The sequence below is a fragment of the Podarcis liolepis genome (assembly GCF_965112155.1).
Source record: "Podarcis liolepis genome assembly, chromosome: 12".
Taxonomy (NCBI): Eukaryota; Metazoa; Chordata; class Lepidosauria; order Squamata; family Lacertidae; genus Podarcis; species Podarcis liolepis.
This window is the reverse complement of record NC_139563.1, coordinates 48,814,229-48,835,888: the sequence shown is the minus strand read 5'-3', so window position 1 is coordinate 48,835,888 and position 21,660 is coordinate 48,814,229. Positions and strand designations below refer to the sequence as shown.

Here is a 21,660-nt window from a genome sequence, read left to right as displayed (position 1 = left end):
GGAATAGTGATATTGGAAGATCTTGTATTTCACATGCTCCATATACTTTTTTAAAAACCCGATATTTAAATGGTAATTGATAATTACTTGTTATAATTGTATATACTGTTTTGCATGTTTTAAGTTGCCGTTGATTGTAACGTTGTGATCTGCCCTGGGACCTTGCAAACGGTGGGCAAGAATTCTTATTTATAAAGAAATAAAACAAAATAAACTATTTCTCATCCTTGGGTTTCTTGACAGTGGCACAAAGTATCCAGATATTAAAGACCTAAGGGAAAGAGATAAGGAAATTGCCGAAGGAAAACTAGCAAAGGTACTTGCATCTTTTGGTTTAATTATGGATGTCTTGTTTTGAATTTGGTTACTGCTCATGTCCTTGACTTGAACTATTGGTTTAACTTTGACTATTTTGATTATGTTATTTCAGTCAAGTTTATTATACAGAAAAAGTAAAAAAAGAAATTAGTTAATTTGGATGAATTGCTCTGGATTCAACTCCCTGCTTGCTCCGCCATGACTTTCCGTGCGGTGCGCGGGGGGGGGGGGGGGGAGTTGTCCTAACCACAATCCCTGGTAGTTGCATATATCACAGCCATATGCTGAAAAAAGCAATGTTGTTACTATGGAAACTTATCTTTACAATGTACTTTCTATCAACATCAAGTCTTTTAACAGTTGCAGAGCTAACAGCAAGCACTGAAATGGAGATACAGTGGTACCTCGGGTTAAGTACTTAATTCCTTCCGGAGGTCCGTACTTAACCTGAAACTGTTCTTAACCTGAAGCACCACTTTAGCTAATGGGGCCTCCTGCTGCCGCCACGCCGCCGGAGCACGATTTCTGTTGTCATCCTGAAGCAAAGTTCTTAACCTGAAGCACTATTTCTGGGTTAACGGAGTCTGTAACCTGAAGCATATGTAACCTGAGGTACCACTGTAAATTGCATTTTTCTTCAAGAATATAACAAGGTTCTATAGGTGGCTATAGTTACAGATACAGGCAACTCCCCATTTACACGGGAGTTACGTTCCAAGACACAGTGCTTTTAAGTAAAATCACATACAGTGGTACCTCGGGTTATGTACTTAATTCGTTCTGGAGGTCTGTTCTTAACCTGAAGCACCACTTTAGCTAATGGGGCCTGCCGCTACGCCACCGGAGCACGATTTCTGTTTTCATCCTGAAGCAAAGTTCTTAACCCGAAGTACTATTTCTGGATAAAAGAATTCCTTCCAGTAGCACTTTAAAGACCAACTAAGTTAGTTCTTGGTATGAGCTTTCGTGTGTATGCACACTTCTTCAGATACCACTTCTTCAGAAGTGTGCATGCACACGAAAGCTCATACCAAGAACTAACTTAGTTGGTCTTTAAGGTGCTACTGGAAGGATTTTTTTTATTTTGACTATGGCAGACCAACACGGCTACCTATCTATTACTATTTCTGGGTTAGCGGAGTCTGTAACCTGAAGTGTATGTAACCCGAGGTACCACTGTACATTTGAAACACCATTGGAAAAAGCCTGTAAATGCCATCTAAACCTCTGGAAATCCTTAAAAAACCCTTAAAAAAACCAACAGCACTTACCAGATTCCAAACTCCACCACAATTGCTCCCTCTAAACCTTGCTCTCCACAGGCTGCAACGCAAGGGCTCCTGGGACTGCATTTGCAAAGGCTCGTGGGATTGCTAGGCACTGTTCTCGTGCCCCTTTTGCCCTTTCTGGGCTCATTTAGGGCCATTTTAAAAGTCACATGTATTTTGTGCATAGACTTGCATAAATTGGTCATTGCCAATTTCAGATTACTTGACTGTTGCTGAATAATGTTGTATCATTGCTGCTATAACTTCTAAATACTGCAGTTAAGTACAGTTCTATTTTCTTTCTTTTTCCCCCAGAGTAAAGCACTGGAAGAAACACTGAAAGTTACATCAGAGTAAGCTGACAATTTCTGAATTGATTAAAAACATTAACCATTTGCACAGATATTAATCATTCACTTACACAGCTAATCTAAGTATGCATAGCACGAAAAACTCACTTTTAAGATTAAGAAAACAAGGGTTCCAAATGGAGTGACTTGGCTTTCTGAAACATCAATTTCTTCCTTGCTTTTAGCCAGAAGATGGCAGCCGAAAACTTGCATATTTGCCACAAGGCTGCTTTCTAATTAAGTACTTTTTACAAATCTAAATCACACGAAGCTGGTTTGTAACCGAAGATTGAACTGAATACAGTGGTGCCTCGCAAGACGAAATTAATCCGTTCTGCGAGTCTCTTCGTCTAGCGGTTTTTTCGTCTTGCGAAGCCAACCCTATTAGCGGTTTAGCGGCTATTAAAGGCTTAGCGGCTATTAAAGGCTTAGCGGATTAGCGGCTAAAAGGCTATTAGTGGCTTAGCGGCTTAGAAAAAGGGGGGGAAATCGGGGGGAAATCGGAACACTCGCAAGACGTTTTCGTCTTGCAAAGCAAGCCCATAGGGAAAATCGTCTTGCGAAGCAGCTCAAAAACGGAAAACCCTTTCGTCTAGCGGGTTTTCCGTCTTGCAAGGCATTCGTCTTGCGGGGCAGCACTGTACAGTAGAACCAGATTACAAGGAAGGAAATGTGTTTTTAATTGATTGATTTATAATGTTTATAGCCCTCAAAGCAGCTTTCAAAAGGTTCTCACAATAAATGATGGAGGCAAGTCTTTCTGGCAGTTAGCAGATGTTGTTACAATTCATACCTTAATGCTTATGTTGAAAATTCCCTGGATTACAACACTATAAATGATAGCCTACATGGCAAAAACAGTAATCGGTCAATTGCAATTATTAGGGTTTTATGCACAAGAAGTCTCAAATCACTTTCATAACTGATGTGAGAAACTGACAAAAAAATCCAGGAGCTGTTAGCTACTTTCAGAAATTATTTCTGGCAAACAGGAATTCATGGCATCAGTTTTCAGATGGAGGGGCAGGTAGGATAATTGGAGTACTGTTAAGAAAAGTTGAAGTGAAAATAACATAGCTGTAAAGTAATGAAATAGTAGATTATAGTGACAGGCAATTATCAAGATGCCTGCATTATTTTCTGTCGGTGCAGTCTTCTCTATTTGAGGGCCCGATTCTGATTTCAAACATTTTTCTTGGACATGGAACATGCTGTTCTACTCCTTTCCTCTTTCCAGGATTGTCAACATCAGCAGCAAAGGAAGTTTCTAATTAAAACTTAAATCAATGTGTGTTGCAATTTTTTAAGTCTAGTCAATCAATGTTTAATGAAAGCCATACAGAGGTACAAATCATCTGCCTATTGACCTAAGCACTTCAGTGTTCTCCGAAGTTTAAATATTGTTATACTTGCATTAGTTTATAAAACCTATGGGGTTTCTTCTTCCAGCAGAATATGGGGGACATGCAATCCAATTCTACACATGTTTATTCAGAAATAAGTCTCCCTGAGCTCAGTGGGACTTGCCTGAAACTAGGATAGGACAGGATTGTAATCTCAGTTAGTGAAAGTTGCTACTAAGTATGCAACTAAGCATCGTCTGATTTAGGACACAGCGCTAAACCCTATCGAAGGTACTGACTTTTTTCTGTCTCCGGTGTAAGTTCCAATCAAAGTGAAAATTTCTAATGCACCTGGGGTGACCAGTGAAATAATGACACTGGGTTTTTCGCTGTCCTAATTTTAAGATCACAATCACTCACAGGGATTGGAGGTGTGTAAATAACAACAACATAGCTTTGGCTAGATTGTGTCCTTATTCTGCTATTGATAATGATAATTCTGCTACACCTTTTGTCATAAGAATTGAGGTTTTTATCTTGCATAGCTTGCCAATCTTTATCATTTTCTTAGAACACCTTCGCATAGCACCGCTCTTGCTTCTGTGAGCAGGAAGGAAAAATGCTAAAACTATAACGCCAGTTTGGCCTAAATAAATCATAAGCTGTATTCCCACTTTTTTTTTTCTTATTTATAATTTGTTTTCCAAAAATGTTCTGTACAACTTATGACAGCAACAAAATGACTGTAAAAAAGCAGTTCATTATTTATACATACATTAAGGGTGATAAGCCAGCATTAATCTTGGAACAGACCCAGTGAAATTGAGTATCGTCCAAAGCTCTCACAAGAGGGTCTTGGTTTTTTTTAAAGCAACATCTTAAACCTGAGGTGGGAAACATTTTTTTTCCTATCAGGGCCCCGTGACACTCTCTCTCTCTCTCTCTCTCTCTCTCTCTCTCTCTCTCACACACACACACACACACACACACACACACAAAATCAGTTGGGGTCCACACACAAACAGCACCTGCAGAAAGCTTTGAAAGTGCTGGCGGCTTTTCAACGGCATTCCTCCTCACCTGAAGTGAGCTTTGAAGGTGCAGATCATCTAAGGTTTACTTCCAAGTAGCAAATACTGGAAGATCAGGCAATTAAGTTCTAGCTAGTGATAAATTTCCACTATATTTTAAAAGTGTAAAATTCCGCATTTGGAAAAAGAAAAGTTGGAAACTCCTGCTGCAGAATAAATAGTGGTGAATAAATTTCTTAGGGGGGCAGTCAGATTCACAATGTCTCTGTGTACAATCACTTTTGACAGGTTAGAAGAAGCCAGGAGGGAGCTTAGAAGCAAGGAGGCTGCTTTTCAGGGAATGCTTCAAGAGGTGGAACGAACAAGAGCTTTGGAGTTTAAGGCCTTCACCGAGAAAGAAGAAATGAGATCAAAACTGGAGGAAACCTACGAAGAGAGGGCAAAAATTGAAAAGGTTTGTTTGCTGTGAGTTGGGTTGTGAGTTTGAACAAAAATAGAGCAAGTTCGTACCACATGTGAGAGATTTTCAAGTAGGCTTAAATGTGGGGGTTGTCTTAAGTCCATGACCCCTGGAATCGTGGCCAAATGGTCAGGGGATGATGAGATTTGCAGTCTAGCAAAATCTGGAGAAGGACCACAAGATAGCTATCCTTGCTTTCAAGAAAGCATTAAAGATATAGCTCATGGGTAGGCAAACTAAGGCCTGAGTGCCGGATCTGGCTCAATCGCCTTCTAAATCCAGCCCGCGGACAGTCCAGGAATCGGTGTGTTTTTACATGAGTAGAATGTGTGCTTTTATTTAAAATGCATCTCTGGGTTATTTGTGGGGCATAGGAATTCGTTTATTTCCCCCCCTCCAAAATATAGTCCAGCCCCCCCCCCAAGGTCTGAGGGACAGTGGACCGGCCCACGGCTGAAAAAGGTTGCTGACCCCTGGGTTGAATTCTTTGCCATTTAAGCTCCATTCCCTATTGCTCTGGTGCTTCTCTTGAAATGCAGGAGATGTCCTCGCTAAGGAAGCAGATTGAATATCTTGCAGAAGAGAACGGGAAGTTGGTTGGTCACCAGAATTTAAACCAGAAGATCCAGTACCTTGTGAAGTTGAAGAAAGATAATGCTAAACTGATGGAGGTAAAATGAGATGAGAATCACTTTAGCTTCCGATGGGAGCTGGAACAAATACTTGATGAAGAAAATACTTTTGTACACTTAATAGATCTAATTTTCGGCCTTTCCATTCCACATTCTCTGGGGTTCCTACTTTGAGATAGGAGCTCTTCTTTCTAGTTTCTTGAGCCCAGACTCAAGTAGCTTGGTTCACAGATCCGAGTTTCTAAATATGTAAGCATGCCTGGGTGTCTGCATTTAACACTTGCAATTCTCGTTGAGTGTTGTTCTCTCTTTTGCAGACAGTTCAAGTGCTTCGTGTTGAAAACGCTTTTTTGAAAAGAAGGAGTGAATTTGATCAAGATCCATCCTGAAACGGCACCAGGAGTTTTAATTCTACTCACAAAGACATGCGACTGGGCTTCATCCTTCCTAGTGAAACATCTCAATCAGGGTTGCTGCGAATTATGTTACAAATTCTGAGTAAAGCCTTCTTGCTGCAGGTAGATCTTCTGCCTCAGTGAAATTCTCCTTTCTTACCAAGCCATGGTGCTAATTCAGTCTCATGTTGTGTACGTGCTGGGATTATCACCATGATTCCTTATTGATGTACTGTATTCGTATGAATTTTTAAGTTCCTTACCTTTCCTAGATGAATCCCTTTAGCACTTCTTTCAGAATGTGTATATACTGAATGTGAGGAAAATTAGATGAATTGCTTAATTGTTAATTTTTCTACTAGTAGGTTTTTCTTTCTTCAGTGAAACAAAACTAAGTTTACATTTGATACTATAGGCAGTGTGAACTGCTTTTTTATTTGTAATTAATGGTCATTTTTAGCCAAACACCCTATAATATAAAAACATTCCTGTAAACGGTCCAAGACCAATATTAAACATAATTGCCAGCATTGCCATCTAACTAGCAGTGGTTGTGTGTGTCAACTGTACCCAGCTCATCCTGGAAGATCACAACAAACATTATTAATCAGACGGAATAAAATTCATGGATGCCTATTACAGAAGACTGGGAACGTTAGAATTTAAAACTGGTGCACGGGCACCAGAGGCAATAAACGAAAATATGTTGTGAAATTAAGTTGGCTCTGCAGAAATTGACCTGGATAATAACTTGTTTCTTTTTCTTTTCTTTTTGTATTTAATTTTTACTAGTTTTCCAAATTTTAACAAATAAATCCAAATTAATTAAACATTTTTAAAAATGATTAGGTTTTCCGCTCCTGTTGCATACATGTTATAAGAAAAAAAACCTCTTTTTCCCTTATGGGGTACCCAAGAGCCCATATAGAGTCCTCTATTTAAGTTCTCTATCGGTAGGAGAAAATAACAGAGGCCAACCAGAGAATAGTGAGAAGCAAGGCAGCTAGTAAGCCTGATCTTTATTAAAGCTGTTGCAACAGGGTATTCCCCACACAGGGGGGGGGGGAGACCTCGAGCACAGGCGCACAAGCCCTTATATATACATTTAAAATTGCTTGCCACCCCCAGACCACCCCCAGAAACGTCATACCTACATCACAGAAAAGGCGGTGAACAACAGAAATCTGAGTGCATTGTTTATCTCCTGTCTGGCAAGTTACCTGATTGCATTATCTGGGTTTTCGCCACTCTTGTTATTAAAGGTAATAAAGGTTATTAAAGGTAATAAAGGTTATTAATAATAATAAAGGTTATTAAAGGTAATAAAGGTTATTAAAGGTAAAGGGACCCCTGACCGTTAAGTCCAATCGCGGACGACTCTGGGGTTGCGGCGCTCATCTCGCTTTATTGGCCGAGGGAGCCGGCATACAGCTTCCGGGTCATGTGGCCAGTATGACTAAGCCGCTTCTGGCGAACCAGAGCAGCTCACGGAAACACTGTTTACCTTCCCGCCAGAGCAGTACCTATTTATCTGCTTGCACTTTGATGTGCTTTCGAACTGCTAGGTTGGCAGGAGCTGGGACCGAGCAACAGGAGGATTTGAACCGCCGACCAAGCCTTAGGCTCTGTGGTTTAACCCACAGCGCCACCAGCATCCCCTTTTGTCATTATAACTACTTAATTCCTGAATCTAAGTCACAGGCTCACACCCTGTTCATATCTTGAATGTGCCCTTAAGACAGGATTTGTGAGGAAAGAGACAATGGGGAGGTTTCCCACTTTGACCTTAAAATTCTTATACACATGTCCAAATCTTCCTGATGTAGCTGCTTCATGGCTCTTTTTCAATCCTCTTCTCATCCCTCTGTTCTTTTTAAGCCATTTGCATAGCTATCCGCTCTTATAACTTGTTTCTAAAATAATGAATTCCCCCCTCTTTTCTACTTCCTTACTACTAGTTGGTAGCTAGTACTGTTCCTGCTTAGGGGGTGGAGTTTTTTACCTGGGCTCCTTTTCCATTATTATTTTTTGTGCGTGTGTTCTCTGCCCTCCCCCTTGTTATATATAAAATGCCCAACATGCGCAGAGGGAGGGATAAGGTGGAAGATATATATATAGTTTAGTTGTAATATATTTAATATGTTTAGTTTTAATATATTTCTGTACCACTTTATTTTTAAGGGGGGGAAATCCCTTTAAAAATGCCCAACATGCGTAGAGGGAGGGAGAAGGTGGAAGATATACTGGGCATTTTTAAAGGGATTTCCCCCCCTTAAAAATAAAGTGGTACAGAAATATATTAAAACTAAACACACTCTGTCTACGATCCCATCCAGTTTTTAAAAGAGGGCGGCGCAGGGCTATCACGTGAGCTGACCCTACCCGGAAGAGCGTGTCTGGGAGCCACGTGGTGGGCGTCCCCTTGCGCACGTGTGTTTGGCGCGTCGGAGTCGCCATGCCAGCCGGCTGGGGGGCTGCCTTCGCCGCCGGGGCCGGTCTGTTGGGGGCGCTGGCCGCCTGCTCCGCAAAGCTGGCCCTGGGGGCGGATTACCTGCGGGGAGCCTGCGCCGCGGTCGTCGGAGGCGAGGAGGCGGCCTCTGGTGCCTGCTCCTGGGTAAGACGCGGCCTCTGCTCCCTCCCGAGGGCAGGATCGGGCGCAGTAGCGCTACGTTTGGGCAGCTGGGGAGGGATTTGTGGCCCGTTTGTCCCGGAAGAGACGAAAAAAAATTGATGGATGGATGTAGCGACGCGCGCAAAAGCAGCTGGGAAACCTCTCCAAGCGACCTTCCGAAAGCGCATCAGTTTTCATCCGTGCGTCTCATCCTACGCTGTGCTTTTAGTGTCTCTGGGTCTGATCCGTTTCCTGGCCACGGATCGCGCGCGTACACACACACACACACACACGGTTTTACATAGGGGAAAGCAGAGATTTAAAAGAAACACGGCAAGCGCCCCGATGGTCCCTGTTTGTGCAAAGTTTTGGAGACGTCTTTATAAACTCGTTGCTTTGCGCGCGCCAGAATTGCCAGTCTTGTCTGGGGTTTGGGGTGTCTTAGGAATTAAATTTCCGGCCGGGAGGCAATTTTCTAAGGCAGAGGGGAGTCGTGGCTTTTCAGTGAAACAAAAGCATCACATTGGAGCTTCAGAGACTGAGCTGTGCGTTGGGAAATCTCATGTGCGAATCTCACTTTTGCCATGAGGTGGCTCTCCAGTACTCCCTCTCCAGCTGCAATATGGTGAAGAATCGTAATACTGGAGTTCTTGTAGGATTGCAATTTGATCAGAGATGGGGAACCCTGCTGTAAAGTCAGCCCCGAATTTAGGGAGCTGTGGGTGCATAGGGCACCTTTCTGACAGGGCTCAGAATAAATAATAATAATAATATCAAGAAAATCCTTTAAAAAAGGAACTGTTACCAAAAGGAACTATTGTGAAAATAAGAAATATCTAGGGGGAGTGGCAAAGGTCTTTGCTCAGGGCACCATATTACCAAGTCTGCCACTGGTCAAGTCAACTCCAGCTTTCAGAAATAAGAACCGTAGTGTCTTCTGCTTTGTCGTTGTTTAGTCGTTTAGTTGTGTCCGACTCTTCGTGACCCCCTGGACCAGAGCACGCCAGGCACTCCTGTCTTCCACTGCCTCCCGCAGCATAGTCAAACTCATGCTGGTAGCTTCGAGAACACCGTCCAACCATCTTGTCCTCTGTCATCCCCTTCTCCTTGTGCCCTCCATCTTTCCCAACATCATGGTCTTTTCCAGGGTGTCGGTGTCTTCTCTTCTCATGAGGTGGCCAAAGTCTTGGAGCCTCAGCTTCAGGATCTGTCCTTCCAGTGAGCACTCAGGGCTGATTTCCTTAAGAATGGATGGGTTTGATCTTCTTGCAGTCCATGGGACTCTCAAGAATCTCCTCCAGCACCATAATTCAAAAGCATCCATTCTTTGGCAATCAGCTTTCTTTATGGTCCAGCTCTCACTTCCATACATCACTACTGGGAAAACCATAGCTTTTACTATACGAACCTTCTGCTAAGTCTTCTGCTAAGGGCGTCCAAACACAGAGTGCAGAAGTGCTGCAGCTTGTGGGAAATGGTATCCCTTTTTTTGCAGATGCCATAAGAAACCTGAGGATTGTGAGACCCCCATTCTGTGGCTTCTCCCCAGCCAGCCAGCTTCCTGATGGTTGGTGCTGGAGGAGCTACAGTTCAGGCGGCATTGCCCTGAGCTTTTCACGGGACTCCAGCTCCCACAGTGCAGCTTACCTGCAAAGGTAAATTTCAGGATCAAAGTAAAGTTGGGTGGATCTCCTGATCTTGTCTTTAAAAAATAAATAGATGAAATGCAGCCACCGTGCGCCACCAGCTTCTTCATTCTTTCCTTCCGGCACAGAATTGCCCTCCTCTTCAGTATGTTTGCCCTGTAGTTGGAGGACAAGGAAGCATCACTCTGCCTTCAGCTTCTCAGAGGGTATAAATGCTGTACTTAAAAAAATCATAACTAAAATTATGCGGCAAACAGTAAGTGTGGAGGAGGGCAAATCAGAAAATCAATACAGTGGTTCCTCGGGTTACAGACCCTTCTGGTTATGCGATTTTGGGTTGCGCACTGCACCAAACCCGGAAGTACCGGAATGGGTTACTTCCAGGTTTCGGCGCATGTGCAGAAGCACTAAATCACGCTTTGTGCATGCTCAGAAGACCAAATTATGACCCGCGTGTGCACAGACGCGGCAGGTTGCGAACGTGCCTCCCGCACAGATCACGTTCGCAACCCGAGGTTCCACTGTACGTGGGAGAGGGTGAAATACCCGAGGACTACAATTTTGTAGCCTGAATTTCCTTAGGAATGCGCCCATTGGGAGACCCAGCCACAGATCTCCTGTGTAACATGTAGTTTGTCCTTAGCTCCTCCTGGAAGATGCTTTTTTCCTCTTCTTTTGGCACACAGTGGCAAATGGATTGCTTCCCCATTCATCTTTAAGGTACAACACAAAAGCCTGCCTGGGTGGCCACCGGGTAACTGAAGGCACCCAAAGGTGTGGCAGAGGCCAGTTAATCCCCACAGTGAAGCAACGCCTTTCTCTTCTCTGTTTATTCAAAGGACCATTTCTTTGTGCCCATTCCGTGCTTGATTCTCCCACCCGCACCCATTTCTTTTCCTTCTGGTATTCTGTCAGGTCCACCTTATGTAAGCTGCCTGCTGCGTAGGGCAGACCCACAAAGGCAGGATTTGCATTAACAACAGAAACCACATGTCCCTGTACATATTCACGGAGATTTTCAGGGTCATTTGCCCGTGGAGTTTCATCCTTGACAGACACACTTGGGACCCAAAGATGCAGTGGGAAATGCCTGAAGCAGGGCTTGGGTCATGCTGCAAGTCCATAATAATCATAAATCATAATAATTTATTGACTTTTAGAAGACATCTGAAGGCAGCCCTGTTTAGGGAAGTTTTTAATGTTTTAAGTTTTATTCTGTTTAATATTTTGTTGGGAGCCACCCAGAGTGGCTGGGGAAACCCAGCCAGATGGGTGGGCTATAAATAGGTAAAGGGACCCCTGACCATTAGGTCCAGTTGTGGCCGACTCTGGGGTTGCGGCGCTCATCTCGCTTTATTTGCCGAGGGAGCCGGCGTACAGTCATGTGGCCAGCATGACTAAACCGCTTCTGGTGAACCAGAGCAGAGCACGGAAACGCCGTTTACCTTCCCACCGGAGCAGTACCTATTTATCTACTTGCACTTTGACGTGCTTTCGAACTGCTAGGTTGGCAGGAGCAGGGACCGAGCAACGGGAGCTCACCCCGTCACAGGGATTCGAACTGCCGACCTTCTGATCAGCAAGTCCTAGGCTCTGTGGTTTAACCCACAGCACCACCTGCGTCCCTTCCGGGCTATAAATAAATTATTGTTTGTTTGTTTGTTTGTTTTATTCATATCCTAGCCATCTGACTGGGTTTTCCCAGCCACTCTGGGTGGCTCGCAACAGAATAATAATAATAATAAAGTGATAGAACATCCAACATTAAAAACTTCCCTAAACAGGGCTGTCTTCGCATTACCATTCAAGAAGGGGAAATGATCTTTTAGACCATCCATGAAGATGGATATACAATCGTATTCCCCTGTTTGTTTGCATTTATATTATGGTGGCCCGAGCAGGGATCCTGCACCTTAAAATAGCAGTGTGGAAGAGGGAATTGCATGACAAGCTACCACTCTTCCTCACATCCATTAAAGGTGCAGAGCCCTGTCCTCCTTTGCCTCGGGCCAGCCTAAGATGCTGTGTAGTCATGAACTGGCAGGATGCTGACAGTGAGCACACCAGAGAGAGGGGGGCAGTGGTCTGTGGGGAACTGTACCAGCCGGGAGACAAGAGTCAGAGGCAGGAGAAGCTTCGGAGCTGGAGGGAGAGGCAGGCCGGGCAAACGGAAGTGTTTCCCCACCCTCTCCTGCACCACCGTTTCCTAGAACCAGAAGGGGGCTGAAAAGGGATGAGCAGAGGATGTTGCCACACAGGCACAGTCTCTGGCTGCCTGCATGCAGCCCAAAAGAGGAAGGTACATAAACTGGTGGAGGGAGAGTAGTCCCCTGTTGCTGCAATTGGTCCACAGAGTGCAGATCTGGGAACAGCTGCCTAGTCGCTAGATTGGTGTGTGTAGGAATCCAGAGCTGTAGAAGCGACTGTGTTACCTTTGCCAATAAAGAGTTGACAAAGAGTTGCATTGCCTGGAAAGTGCCCTTGACATGTGTCCAGTGCTTCCTCGGGCTTGCATGAGGGTATAAGCTGCTTTGCCTCTACATGTGTGGTTCTGTTTAAATCAATTTGCTCTGTGTGCGTATGGCATGCGTATGGATATCTCTGTCCCCCGCAACAGGGCAGTAAGCATGCAAATCTCACCTGAAGTTGCAAAAGCTATTTGCTAATAGGAAAGATTATTTGCCAAGCGCAATCGGACTTCGCTCAGAGTAAATACTTCAGAACTTGCCAATCAGAGTTTGTTTGAAGAAGAGTTCCTTGGAATGCTAAATTTAGTTGAGAAATGCTTAGTCAGTGTTTTTTTTTCATTTGGCTAAGCTGTTTCCTGAATTGTAGAAGAAAGATCCTGCTCAAGAATGCTTGAATTGGGTGATGTCTCCTCACATTTAAAACTCTTGACAGGCTCATCCATAATCTTTTAGTATTCTCCTCTGAGTTGTTTATATCACTGGCTTCTGAACCAGAGTGAATCTAGATCAGAACTTGGCTTTAGCTCACTAAATATGGGGCACATAGGTAATTATATATAATACACCAACAAAGATCTAAACTGGGGCCAGAGTGGTCTTGTTTCTACTGACCCATTTTGCTTTCTTTACACTTATGCGTAAAAAGCAGCTGATTCTCCCCCCTGCCCAAGCAAGCCTGTTTCCGTAGCTGTTGCAGAAGAAGTGAAGCCATTTCCTCCACAGGACAGAAGCCGAAGGAGCTAGCAAGGCAGAGCGCTTTGTCCCTGCTTGGCCGGCTCAGTCACTTACCTGGAGGGAATTCCTGGTCGCCAGCGGTGACCAAATGAGTGGTTAAAAACAAGGCTCCATCAGATGCATCATAACCATCTGAATAAAGTTGACCAGTGTCTGTTTGTACCGTCTGAAATTTATGCCATCACGCACAGCTATGAGTTTGTTCTTCCAGAAGGATAGACTATAGAAGTTGACTGTAGCTCTGGATCCTAGAGACCATAAGGATATGCCTTCTTTTCCTCCAAACTCCAGCCATCGCCTCTGTGATCCTAAATTGTATGGAGGAAGATATGTTGTTGTTGTTTAGTCGTTTAGTCGTGTCCAACTCTTCGTGACCCCATGGACCAGAGCATGCCAGGCACTCCTGTCTTCCACTGCCTCCCGCAGTTTGGCCAAACTCATGCTGGTAGCTTCGAGAACACTGTCCAACCATCTCGTCCTCTGTCGTCCCCTTCTCCTTGTGCCCTCCATCTTTCCCAACATCAGGGTCTTTTCCAGGGAGTCTTCTCTTCTCATGAGGTGGCCAAAGTATTGGAGCCTCAGCTTCAGGATCTGTCCTTCCGGGGAGCACTCAGGGCTGATTTCCTTAAGGATGGATAGTAGTATGAAGAATGGAGTAGTATGAAGACATACTACTACTATTTTCTTGGCCTCTTCTGGAGTTCTCCTTCATTCATTCATTCATTTCTCTCGTTCTCTGTATAAAGACTTGATGGATGAGATTATCACCCCTTTTATTGTCCATTCCGGGTCGCCCAACCACTGCCACAGTGTCTTTTCTGTTGGCAGATCAAGATGAGCAGGTGACAGCAAAGGTTGCAAGGTTTTTAGCTGGGGCAATCAGAATAAGGTCCACTATTTGACTATTGATTCAAATGTATAAAATGTATTTTATATAATTGACTTTTTATTTCTATTCTTTGTATATCGTATTGTTGTTTTATTGCTATAGCCGATGGCTGACGCAAATAAAGATTCATTAATTCATTCCTCCCCTGAAGAACTTCATACAAAACGAAGAATTGGCCTGTGCCATAAACTAGATTTAACGCTCACTCATATCAGAGTGCGCTGTAAAGTGATACCTATAGTCTTTTATATACTAAACTTTTATGCTCTTCCACATCCGTTTAATGCTCCTAACCCTTCTTTTAGATTCTTTTAGTGTTTTTTATATACCTTCTGTTTTAATACTTTTTAGCTTTCCAAAATGAATGTACCCCACCCTACTCATGCTGGTCTGTGACCGTAATAAAGATTTGATTGATTGAAAAGGAAGAATGGAAATTGCTCTGTCGCCATTGGCACGGCAGATCCAGAACATGTTTTCTGCCTCCGCAGAGCTCCCTATTTTAGCAATGCAATTCTCTCAGATCTCGCATCTCATGAAATGGGTGGGAAATGCAGTGCGGTTAAAATGTCCCTCCCCAATTGTTCCACAGTTGCCCATGATGCTTCGCATTGGATGCGGTGGCCTCGTGCTTGCATGCAACGCAGTCATGTGGACTTTCTTTGCCAAAGCCTTAAGGTACTCCTCCTCCTCGGCTACAGCAACTTTGACCTCAACAGCGTCTAACTTCATCTCTTCCGTAAGTATAAGTTACGCCTTAGGGACAGCCAGTGTGATTGGTCAAAGCATGTCCTGACTGCGTTTTAAAAAATATTATTATTGTTTTTATTAAAGATTTTCTTGACTTACAAAGTACGTACATTTGCATGATACTTTTGGAAGACCAGTTTTTGAGTGAGATGAGGAATTCGCAGGAAATTCCTATACAGTGGTACCTCAGGTTACATACGCTTCAGGTTGCATACAATTCAGGTTATAGACTCCGCTAACCCAGGAATAGTACCTTGGGTTAAGAACTTTGCTTCAGGATGAGAACAGAAATCATGCTCCGGCGGCGCAGCGGCAGCAGGAGGCGCCATTAGCTAAAGTGGTGCTTCAGGTTAAGAACAGTTTCAGGTTAAGAACAGACCTCCAGAACGAATTAGGTACTTAACCCGAGGTACCACTGTACACCTTTTCTGTTCTTGGGTACTGTACTCCCTTCTCTACTTTTGTAACATAAATCAGGCTAGGAGAAAGAGCCGCGCAATGAAATTTAAGAATTGAACCCCAATGCTGCTAATAATATAATACGTTAAACCAGCACAAAATAGTGAGGCGTTGCTGCTGGAGGAGAAAATGGTATTTTTAGTGGTGTTCCTTACTTTTAAAAAATGTCTCTGAGCACGTACATGAATCCAGGTTGGCAACTTTGCTCAGTGCTACCTTTCAGAGTTGCTTTTAACCGAACCTCTGATAAGTCAGTCCTAATTTAATAGTGTCTTCTTGTAAAGTCCTTGGTTCAAGAACTCGCTTTCTGGAACCCCTTTAATAGGTGCTTGCGAGGCGTGTGAGATGAGCAAGGCACTCTAGCAGAGGGAATCTTTAAAAAGAAGCTGTTTGTTCCTAAGAAGGAAAATGAAACGTCCAAATGTAAATGCAACGTAAAATTTTGGGATTAAAGCGCCTATTTTTCTCCGATTTCAACGTACAGTGATACCTTGGTTCTCAAACACCTTGCTTCGAAACAACTTGGAACCCAGACACTGCAAACCTGAAGTAAGTGTTTCGGTTTGCGAACATTTTTCGGAAGCCTAACATGTTACACTTCCGATTTGAGTGCCACGCTTCTGTTATGAGTGTTACTCTGAGGTCTGTCTGTTTTGGGCATTTATTTTGCTTTTTTTCTGGTTCTTTTTGTGGCTGTGTTCAGCTACGGATTGATTGATTGTGTGACCTGCAGTACATTGCTTATTGCTTTCGTTTTATGGATCAATGGTCTCGTAGTAAAATTCATGTTAAATTGCTGTTTTAAGGGTTATTTTTAAAAGTATGGAACGGATTGATCCATTTTGCATTACTTTCTATGGTAAGCACGCCTTGGTTTTGGAACGGACTTCCGGAACGGATTAAGTTTGAGAACCAAGGTACCACTGTATTCAGCTGCCCAGACCCCAGGGGTGGGGAACATCCAGCCAGTGGGCCAAGTTTGTTGCTATTATTACTATGTCTATCTTCTGTTCTTCCTTCCAAACGAGTACAGGGTGGCAGTTGCTTGAGCAGAAGTCTCCTTCTTGTCTTTTCAGGCTTTTCTTGGCAAGTTGCTCTTTGGAGAGACTCATGCCCTGTTGTGGTGGATAGGAATATCCTTAACCCTTCTCGGACTCTTGCTGCTCCACACGACACCACCCTTAGCAGAAGAAAAGAAGGAAAAGAAGAGATGAAAACTCACCTGTGGGTTAAAACAACCACCACCCGGGCCTTCCGGCTTGCTTTACCTAGCCTGTTACCTCTCACTTTTCTTCATTGGGATGGATTTTGAGCCGATATCTGCAAAGACTACGGCATGGGTAGGCAAACTAAGGCCCGGGGGCCGGATGCGGCCCAATCGCCTTTTAAATCCGGCCCGCGGATGGTCCAGGAATCAGCATGTTTTTACATGGGTAGAATGTGCCCTTTTATTTAAAATGCATCTCTGGGTTATTTGCGGGGCATAGGAATTTGTTCATATTTTTTCCCCAAAATATAGTCCGGCCCCTCACAAGGTCTGAGGGACACTGGACCGGCCCCCTGCTAAAAAGGTTTGCTGACCCCTGGACTACGGGGACAAGGTGACAGTGCAACATAGTATGAAGGAGGAGGGCATTTGAGGAGAGACATTGGCGTCTCCCTGGCCTCTGAGGTAACACTTTGGGGCATTTGGTAAATGGCAGTTAACCACAGAGCTAGACTTCAAATGTGGCCCAGAGCTATCAGGACTTCTTGAAGCAAATCTTCTTTCACAGTTTCTAAAGGAGATGCCATTGGTCCCTTTGGCTAGGCTGACAAGTCAATGCATTTGTCTGGACCAACATGTGTGTCAAGCACTGACATGTATTCATACATGCACTACCCACAGGCTTAGGCTCTTCGGCTAGCAGTGCCATTTCTCTAGAAAAAGAGGCGCCGGAACTCACCATGAACACCTCCTTTGTTCTCTTAGAATGGCAATGGTGCCCACTTGAGAGGTGCCAGAACTGAGTTCCAGCTGAAGAAAAGCCCTGTCTGCTAGCATTATAACATGTGTTTGTTACAAATGTGTGTTTACTTGTAATTTAATGCCCACAAGAGGTTCTCACACAGAAGAAATAATAAAGCAGGCATGCCCAAAGTCCATTTTGGGGGCCTAATCCAGCCCGCCATTCGGTTCAATCCGGCCCCTGTGGCAGTTTATTTCCTAGGGTAAACCCTAAAAAAAGCTGAACAACTTCAATCCAAAAAAAAAGGTTGTCAACTTTGGTCAGCCCTCAGGCATGTTCACTTCATCAAATCTGGCCCTCTTTGGAAAAAGTTTGGGCACCTCTGAAATAAAGGAAGACTGGTTTATTACATGAAATGAAAGTGACAGAATATACGAACGCTGCTTCAGACAGCAAAATTGCAGTTTAAGCAAACAGCATATCCTGTACACCTTGATCTAAAGAGCGAGGGGATCCCTCACTATTCCCAGAAGCCAGCAGAAAGTGAGGGCACGATTTTGCCACAGAAGCCGCACTAGCGGGAAGGGAAGGGCTTTTTTCAGCCAGAACTTGTCAGAACTCAATTCTGGCCCAAGAAAACAAGGGAGGTGTTCGTGGTGAGTTCCAGCACCTCTTTTTCTAGAAAAATAGCACTGAGGAAGGGTATATGTGATCTGTAGTGAAGCACACAATCTGGCTGGTCCTTGTGAAAAATGGTCAGTGTTGGAGCTTTGAGAGCTAACCAGCCATTGAAAATCCAGGGTTGAAATACTGTTCTGAACCAGTGCATTCTAATGGCGAAGGAAGTGGGGCTTTTAGATGAGCAATTCTTATAATTTCAATATTTCTATCGTTCTGTTGTCTCCTCCTAGAGTGTCCTGCCTGTTCCCTGTTTTGTTTATTCTGCTTAATTAAAAGTTGAAAGAATATAATCCTGGTGAGCTAAATGACTAAACTGGTTACCCTTGTTTGTTTACTGTCTTAAACCTATCTTGCTATTTATCTAGGTGGGAACCATTCTTCTACAGGAGGTGTTGATTAAATTTGGCCAGTAACTAGATTGCATGTGGTGATCTTGACACACAGGTGTTAGGAGCTCAAAATGTCTCCTTGATGCCTTCCAGGACAGGTTTGAGATAAGACTGGCACCGGGTTCAAGAAAGGTTCCTAATGGAGATCTTTACTCATATTAAGTTATGCCAGCCTTTACTCATGTCATGATCTACGGTAATAAACAATAGAAAAAGTTCAGATGGACACACACCTCTTCACACTAATTCTACATTTGCTTGCCTCTCCCACTTCACAGATTGTGTATGTATTTTACACCTAGTCTGTCTTTTATCTGTTCCAGTTTAACTGCACGTAATAGACTTTAAATGACAGAGCCAAACTTGAAAACACATGGATTGATGTTTCTGGGAACATTGCTTGGTATAATCCCGTAGCAACTGTTAGCACACCTTTTTTGTCTTCTCGGCACCTAACCTTCATTTGTTCAAATGTAATCAGACCCTGATAAGGCTGAATTTGAACCCAAATTCAGCCAGAGTCACTGAGCTAACCACCAAACGTGATGCCCATTTGCCCATCTGTGAAATGGAAAGAGTATGTGACCTCCTTAGGGTTTGTGGTAGACCAGGTGTGGGGAACATGGTCTTCATTTCATGCAAGTGGTGAAGAATAAATGCAAAACAAGGAAGTGTGGTTTAGGCTGGAATCTTAAGGAATCAATTTTATTTTTTTTAAGATTTTTATTGATACAGCAAGAAAAAAGAAAAAAACACAAATACCAAATTATACACAGGAATAACCATAGAGACATAATTTTCTTAGCAAACAATAAAACATATATTGCTCTTAACACTAAAGACCCAACCTCCTGTCTATTCCATATTTTGATTTCATATTACTTATTGCCAATACACACTTTTATCATAATTAAACTTTTTCTTAATATATCTAATTTCTTATATCTACCTTGCAACTATTACTGAAGCTCCTCGAATGCTGCAACAGAATTTAAACTACTATATTTATTTTTCAGATATTCTTTGAAAACCTCCCATTTTGAAACAAATTCCTGTTTTGATTTATTCTTTATTTTTTCTGATAGACCATCTAATTTGGCATATTCTGTCAGCTTTGGGATCCAATGTTGAATAGAGGGGATTTCATTACTCTTCCATTTTGCCGTGATCAGAACTCAAGAATCTTAAAGGAAAGCAAAAGATCTCAAAGCACAGGGATCCCAAAAGCACCTAATTTTCTGTGACACCACTGTTAGCCTGTTCATAAGACTTCTTGTGTCTGTTCTGTTCTTCCATAGAACACACTACATCAGGGTCTGTCGCACCTTTCTCAGAAAAAAATAATAATTACCCAGCGCACCCCTGGAAAGCTACCTTCTTTAAGTGAACAAAGATGCAATGACAAATTGGTGTTCTTTTTATGTATCTATATTTCTACCTACATCCTACAACATAGGAAAGAAAGATGCTGTCGACGGACTTGACCACAGATCGGTTTTAACTTGCATTTTGTGTGTTTGTTTGGAAAATAAAGTAATCACTTCAACTTCAACTCTGCATTACATTGGTAAGCGTCATTACACAACAGGTGAAACGTTGTGAATTTTCAAGAAATTCTTTATGCTTCCACACACACCCCTTATTTTTATTCATCGCCCCCCAATTGCACCCAAGGCTACTACCGCCCTGCCCCCCAGGTTCATTCCAGAGTCCTCCAGGGGGGCGGTATCACCCACTTTGGGAAACACTGATTTACAGAAAAGGAAAATTCAAAAATAATTGTTGCTCACTCGAGGAAGGAGCAGCTGGTCTGATCTCTGGTTTGCTTTAAGTCCCATCACTGTAGATCACCAAAAGGTTGGTATCAAAAGTACCAATTCACCAGGGTCCGGTAGCACAAGAGGCCAATGACTGACTCTGCTGCTTGACCAAATTGTAGCTTAAAAACTGGTAAAGGACCCCTGGATAGTTAAGTCCAGTTAAAAGGGGACTCTGGGGTTGTGGCGCTCATCTCACTTTCCGGCCAAGGGAGATGGTGTTTGTCCACAAACAGCTTTCTGGGTCATGTGGCCAATATGACTAAATCGCTACTGGTGCAACAGAACACCGTGATGGAAACCAGAGCGCATGGAAACTCAGTTTACCTTTCCGCTGCAGTGGTACCTATTTGTCTACTTGCACTGGTGTGCTTTCGAACTGCTAGGTTGGCAGGAGCTGGGACAGAGCAACGGGAGCTAACTCCGTCGTGGGGATTTGAACTGCTAACCTTCTGATTGGCAAGCCCAAGAGGCTCAGTGGTTTAGACCACAGTGCCACCCAGACCACCACATCAGTCTTTCCTGCTAACTAACTTGACAGCCTGGCACCTTGACGTGTTCCCAATTGAGCTATGGCCTGTTTGCTACTTGTCTGCTTCCTCTCTTCTTTCTATCTCTGCTTGTAAATTGATCAGTTAAAAGTGATAATTAGTACAAAAAGAAAAAGAAAAAAAGGTAAAGGACTCCTGGATGGTGAGTCCAGTCAAAGGTGACTATGGAGTTGCAGCACTCATCTCGCTTTCAGGCCGAGGGAGATGGTGTTTGTCCACAGACAGCTTTCGGGTCATGTGGCTAATATGACTAAATCGCTACTGGCACAACGGAACACCGTGATGGAAACCAGAGTTCACGGAAACGCCGTTTACCTTCCCGCCGCAGCGGTACCTATTTATCTACTTGCATTGGTGTGCTTTCAAACTGCTAGGTTGGAAGGAGCTGGGACAGAGCAGCAGGAGCTCATTCTGTCGTGGGGATTCAAACTCCCAACCTTCTGATTGTCAAGCCCAAGAGGCTCAGTGGTTTAGACCACAGCGCCACCCAGACCACCACATCAGTCTTTCCTGCTAACTAGCTTGACAGCCTGGCACCCTGACTTGTTCCCAGTTGAGCTATGGCCTGTTTACTACTTGTCTTCTTCCTCTCTTCATTCTATCTCTGCTTGCAAATTGATCAAAAAGTAAATTCCGCTGAAACGGTGGAGCTTCCTTTCAAATAAATGTGTTTAGGAGTGAGCTGTGAATGTAAGAATATAAGAAAGGTTAAGTAGCACAATTGCTTCAGTGATTTTGGAGAAGAGACTCTGTTGCTCTATCACTCCAATCGAGCCATTTGCAGATTGGCAGCCCATCCGTTATTTGACATTTTAAATACGTTTGGGCAATCTCAGCAAATTGGAACATCGTTTTTCAACCAAGTTCCTTTCTGTGCCAGTCCCACAGCTAGAAGCCTTACCAGCAAGAGCTCCCGGG

General features: G+C 43.5%; 2 protein-coding genes and 1 long non-coding RNA gene across 3 annotated transcripts in view; 2 read left to right on the top strand and 1 right to left on the bottom strand.

Moving 5' to 3' along the window:
- KIF15 (kinesin family member 15) overlaps positions 1-6,642 on the top strand; it is a 42,289-nt gene extending 35,647 nt beyond the window's left edge. The window contains exons 31-35 of the mRNA XM_083467830.1: positions 244-316; positions 1,902-1,939; positions 4,599-4,764; positions 5,310-5,441; positions 5,720-6,642. Of these exons, the coding sequence (XP_083323956.1) occupies positions 244-316; positions 1,902-1,939; positions 4,599-4,764; positions 5,310-5,441; positions 5,720-5,791 (481 nt within the window). The 3' untranslated portion in view covers positions 5,792-6,642. The remainder of the gene's footprint in view (positions 1-243; positions 317-1,901; positions 1,940-4,598; positions 4,765-5,309; positions 5,442-5,719) is intronic.
- Positions 1,899-4,381, bottom strand: LOC310690095. Its single transcript, XR_014517894.1, has 3 exons — positions 4,276-4,381; positions 2,589-4,220; positions 1,899-2,246 (listed from the first exon to the last, which is right to left on the bottom strand). It is a non-coding gene; the product is annotated as an uncharacterized lncRNA (long non-coding RNA).
- Positions 6,643-8,195: 1,553 nt separating the features above from the next.
- On the top strand, positions 8,196-19,926 carry TMEM42 (transmembrane protein 42). Its single transcript, XM_083468634.1, has 3 exons — positions 8,196-8,411; positions 14,739-14,885; positions 16,432-19,926. The coding sequence occupies exons 1-3, from the start codon at positions 8,253-8,255 to the stop codon at positions 16,567-16,569; spliced, it is 444 nt and encodes a 147-aa protein (XP_083324760.1). The 5' UTR covers positions 8,196-8,252; the 3' UTR covers positions 16,570-19,926.
- Positions 19,927-21,660: the final 1,734 nt, after the last annotated feature.

Excerpts from the sequence above, each read along its gene's own strand:
- TMEM42 (XM_083468634.1), top strand. The coding sequence starts at position 8,253 with ATGCCAGCCGGCTGGGGGGCTGCCTTCGCCGCCGGGGCCGGTCTGTTG. Across the intron at positions 8,412-14,738 it reads CCTCTGGTGCCTGCTCCTGG|TTGCCCATGATGCTTCGCAT; the intron begins GTAAGACGCGGC and ends ATTGTTCCACAG. Across the intron at positions 14,886-16,431 it reads CGTCTAACTTCATCTCTTCC|GCTTTTCTTGGCAAGTTGCT; the intron begins GTAAGTATAAGT and ends TTGTCTTTTCAG.